The sequence below is a fragment of the Triticum dicoccoides genome, chromosome 1B (assembly GCF_002162155.2).
Source record: "Triticum dicoccoides isolate Atlit2015 ecotype Zavitan chromosome 1B, WEW_v2.0, whole genome shotgun sequence".
NCBI classification, from domain to species: domain Eukaryota; kingdom Viridiplantae; phylum Streptophyta; class Magnoliopsida; order Poales; family Poaceae; genus Triticum; species Triticum dicoccoides.
In genome coordinates this window covers 49,206,969-49,211,824 of record NC_041381.1, presented here as the reverse complement: position 1 = coordinate 49,211,824, position 4,856 = coordinate 49,206,969, and the positions used below count along the sequence as shown (strand labels likewise).

Sequence of the window (4,856 nt, the reverse complement as noted above, 5' to 3'; positions counted from 1 at the left end):
TTTTATATGGATAATGATAATGAAAGGGGGGAATAGTGTGAAGCGCATGGTTGCCAAATATTTATGTGTCAATTGCCGAGTAACGACAGCTCAAGCGCAAAAAATAAACCACTGCGAAGCAACGTATCATATCAAATTGGAGTCTATTTAAAGGCATTGTGTATTCATTTGTTGGTGATAATAACAAAATGACTCGTGATATGGATGCTCAGTTTAAGCATAAGGGCTCCTCCATTTTATTAAATCGATTATTTATTACTTATATTATATTAACATAAAAAGAGCGAGTTGTGGAGATGCAACATATCTCACCCGTTAAACCATGTCTATCAAATGGTCTATATTGTTTCGGTGTTTAGCACTAAACAAGAATAACATCCTCCCCAGGTAAAAAAAAAATAGCATCCTCCCCTAATTAATAGCATATTACATCAGCGCTAGCACTAACCAACTAATTATATCTTACTCCGTTCGTCGAAAAGCTTGTCTCTTAAATGGATATTTCAAACGGAAGTGAGTACCTAATATAAACATGTAATTATGATCTTGCCAAATATTAGCGTGCAATGTCATCAATATAGTCTCACACATGCATATGGCGCTGCATCACGACCAAGACGCACCATGACAGGCCAACGTTATGTTCAAAGTTGTGGAAACGAGCCTATCACGTGCCCTCAAAAAACGAAATTGGAAGAAACATTTATAATTTATTTGTGCATGTATGAGAATGAGAGGATTGACATGTGAATGCATGTAAAAGAGAGCGAATAACAAGTCAAAAACGACTGCATGAGACAGCCAAACGAGAGGATGCGTAAATTACAAGAGTATTAATTACAACTGTGACTATAGTACTTCTAAAAATTCCTGGTGCAATCTTTCTGAAACACGTGTGTACTGGCAACTGTAGTACTCCCTCCGGTCCTTTTTACTCTGCATATTAGATTTAACTGAAGTCAATCTCATTCAAATTTGACCAAGTTTATACAAAAAATTATAGACATTCACATAACAACACCAATATCATAAGATTCATCTTGGAATATATTTTCATATTATATTTATTACATATTATAGATGCTAATAATTTCTAATCTAAATTTGATTAAACTTAGCAAAGTTTGACTTTCGGCAAATCCAATGTGCAGAGTAAAAAGGACCGGAGGGAGTACTTCATGCTGTAGAAATACACAAGAAAACACGCTCCACTACTAGTCAACACCAGCTGCAGCATATCCCACCGGACATGAACGCAGTTCAAGTTACCAACCAACCCGAAAGTGTTGAGTAGTGAAATAAAGTAAAAAAACTGATTCTTCTTTGCCAAACATTGATGAATATTTTTATTGGTCGCATCATTTTGGAGCATCAATTTAATTTTTTTGCCACGTTTTTCAAGAATGTCATATGGTGAATTGGTGATGAAACTTTTGCAAACCATCGAAACATTTGTCCACAAAAAAACATTCTAAATTTTTGAGAAAAAGGATCATTTTTTCCATTTTACTGTTTATATGAGCTCTGGATCAGAACAGACACGTCCCCAACCAACCACCCCTTTTGAGATTGCAGTCAGCCCATGACTCACTACAAACATGTACTACTACATGGAACGGCTAGTAACTTCAGCTCTTCTTGACCATCATCTTACAAACAACTCAACAGCAAACAGGTTGGTTCACTTGCAGCGTGTCTGCCACTATGGTTTCAAGCTTTTGCGCACTGTAAATGACAAAAGCCACAGACGAGGCAAAAGATCATCACTGGGCTAAAAGATCAACTAACAGCACTTTCTGCAAGTAACCCAAGCTACAAACGCAAACAGCACTTAAAAAAGGACTGCTAGCAAGTGAACATCTACATCACAAATGTCAAGTAACCAACCAACCACCCTATTTGAGATCGCTGTCAGCTCATGACTCAAACATGTACTACATGGACTGACTAGTACAGATACTACACCCGGCCCAGAGGACCTTCACACACAGTATTCTTCTTCTTCAACTTAACTACAGGATGATTTTCAGGCTGGCTCCTGGTCAGTACATCCAGCCCGACGATCAAGCTTGAGAAAACATACACTCCCATGCATGCTCTTAATCGTCATCTTAGCGTCTTACAAACAATTCGACAGCAAATAGGTTCACTTGTGGTGTCTCTGCGACTATGATTTTGAGCTTTTGCGCATTGTAAATAATAAAGGCAGTGACACGGCAAAAGATCACTTGGCTGACATAAACCTGCTTAAGATTGTACCAACCATATCAGTACAATAACAGTCAACAGATAGCAAGTGAAAACCTACAGCCTACAGGCACTAATGTCATTGTCAACAACTAGCTAGGGGGCTCCCCTCTGTTGCACTTTCACAATTCAGGGGAAAGGTGGTTCAACCTTCAGCAAAAGTGAAAAGCAGTATATATATCTGCTAACCAACACTAGCTACCAAAAAAATCCTTCCACTGGTCTCCAAGTTTCACAAACAGCGCACCTTCAGTCCATCGAGTCGAACTTGTCGTCGCTGGACCGTCTCATTATGCACAGATTTGCTGATCATCCATGCCGTAGTCAATGCTCAGCTCGCGCATAGGCGGGATGGCATCCATGGCAAACACCATGAGGTGAGGGCATGATTCGTTCTCACCGCCACGGACGACATACTGGACAAACACATTGGGAGTGCAGCTATGGCTGATGTAGCTGGCCAAGTTCCTCCTGCGGGACACATCGAGCACATAACCCGGCTCTTGGAAATAGGGGAACTGGGGGCGGGGTAACTTGTCATCCTCATCTCCAAGCGCAGCAGAGGCATCCCCCCACTCGCTCCATCTCTTGGGGAACCTCTTTGGATCGATGACGGAGCCCTCGTCCATGGCGAACCCGCACTCGCCGGTGGTGACCACGACATCTCCGCTGTACTCGCACACAAAGGCGCCCGGCTGTATGAGGTCGAGCGTCCTGACGCCCCACTCCGTCTCCATGGACCGAAACACCTCCAGCGTGTGCTTCATCCCGCGCTGGGTCGCCCGGTTCACGCAGCTCATGGGGCAGCCGCAGAGCGCGCCACACTCGTACACCACCGGCCTTCCCCTGACAAGGGTGCCGTCCTCATTGTACACCGAGCCGCCGCCGCCGTTCTTGCTCACGCAGCCGCACTCGGGCCCGCACGGCGAGGCCACGCAATGGCAGCCCCAGTGCTGCTGCTTCACCAGCGGCAATGGAAATTCAGGCCGGGCAATGTAGTCGAAGTCGAGGAGGGAGCTCTCCTGGTCCACGCCGTTGAAGACGGGGACGCGGAGCACCTCCCTGCCGTTGGACATGTCCGGCGAGATGTAGCCGGGCGGGAGGGCCTGGTTGGCCAGCAGCTTGTCCTTGATGTCCTTGGCCAGGCACCAGTTGCTGCTGCCGAGCTCCTCCTGGCCAGGGATGCGCACCAGCGTGAACTTGCAGACATGGCGGCCGGATTTGCCCGGCTCGTAGGTGGAGCTGACGGCCTTGTAGAGGCCGTCGTACACGTACACCTTTCGGCTGGGGCTGGACTCGCAGGCGTGGCAGCGGATGACGCGCACCTCCACGCCGTAGTGGCAGCTGTAGTGAAGCGCCAGGTTGCCGCGCTCCAGCGTCTGGTCGGCGTGGTGCTCGACGCGGTTGCGCTGCCGGCCGCCGCTGCCGCTGTATACGAGGACCTGGCCGTTGTCCTCGTCGTCGAGGTACCCGCCGGAGGAGACGATGCTGGTGGCGACAGGGTGGCCCTCGCTGACGAGGCTGGCGGGGATGTAGCCTATGCCGGCCTGCGGGGTGCAGTGGAGGCCGACGACGCAGAGCTCGGCACGGTAGTGGAAGGCGTCGCCGACGAGGACGCCGGGGATGGGCCCGACGATGCGCACGTCTCGGTAGAGCCAGAGGCCCCGGGAGAGCATCTTGCTGGAAGCGCGCAGGTCGAAGCGGTTGCGGGGGCCGCCGTCGTACGACTCCTCGCGCTGGTAGATCCCGCGGAGCGCCTCGAAGGTGAGGCGCGCGCCGCGGACGAGGGAGCGGAAGTGGATGTTGTCTTGAGGCGTGACGGCACTGACGCGCACCATCTCGCCGGCGCGGGCGCCGCCGCGGCCGCGTTTCTTGCCGGTCGACGAAGAGGCGGAGACGGATGTGTCATGGGGAATGGAACCTTGTGGGTTGGGCTCGGGTTGCGGATTGGAGACAACGAGGCGGCGGTCGGCGGGGACGGCGTCGATCTGTTGCTGTGTGAAGTGGAGGTGGCCGTCGGGGGAGGGCTCGAGGTCCCGGCGATAAAGATCGCAGAGCTCGGCGGTAAGAGCCATGGGTTCGAGCTTGGGGTTGAGGGCGCTGGACGGGACGGGGCTGGGGGACTGGGGGGCGTCGGGTTCGGGCTTTGGGGTAAGGGGGATCTGCGTGGGGAGGGGGTGTGGCGGCGGCGGCGAGGACGCCATTGCTCTGGCTATTCTCACTCTGCTCTTCTTGCTACGCCGAATCGCCCAATGTCTGAGTCTCCCTCTCAACTATTCCCCACACTTTCTCTGGGGAAATGGGGATGGTCCAACTTTATAATAGCATCTTCAATTTTTTTTAGAGAAAAGACTATAGCCCGACTTTATAATGACTTCTTGGGAACAATTAAAAAAAAGTTCTCCACCAAAAAATAATTATCGAGCGTCTTCAATAATTTAGGAATGATATGTAGTTGAGTGTTTTTTCAAAATCACATAATTTTTTTCTCAAAATCACATAATTTTTTTCGTTAATATGGAGAGTTGGTGGTCATACGTTCGCCTCAACTGTATCCCTCCTTCGTTTGCCTTTTCTTCTTCTACACGCTAGTCCTCCATCATATCCTG

At 49.3% G+C, this 4,856-nt stretch overlaps 1 protein-coding gene across 2 annotated transcripts; it reads right to left on the bottom strand.

Annotated features, from left to right (window-relative positions):
- Window positions 1-840: 840 nt before the first annotated feature.
- Window positions 841-4,513, bottom strand: LOC119318206 (histone-lysine N-methyltransferase family member SUVH9-like). 2 transcript variants are annotated; one of them, XM_037592729.1, is made up of 2 exons: window positions 2,495-4,513; window positions 841-936 (listed from the first exon to the last, which is right to left on the bottom strand). In XM_037592729.1, the coding sequence occupies exon 1, from the start codon at window positions 4,449-4,451 to the stop codon at window positions 2,538-2,540; it is 1,914 nt and encodes a 637-aa protein (XP_037448626.1). In that variant the 5' UTR covers window positions 4,452-4,513; the 3' UTR covers window positions 841-936; window positions 2,495-2,537. The 2 variants fall into 2 exon arrangements, with proteins under 2 accessions (XP_037448626.1, XP_037448634.1); XM_037592737.1 differs by lacking the exon at window positions 841-936 and adding an exon at window positions 1,870-2,243.
- Between the last annotated feature and the right edge of the window lie 343 nt (window positions 4,514-4,856).

What these genes read in the sequence shown, in the direction of transcription:
- LOC119318206 (XM_037592729.1), bottom strand. Translation starts at nt 4,451, where the DNA reads ATGGCGTCCTCGCCGCCGCCGCCACACCCCCTCCCCACGCAGATCCCC.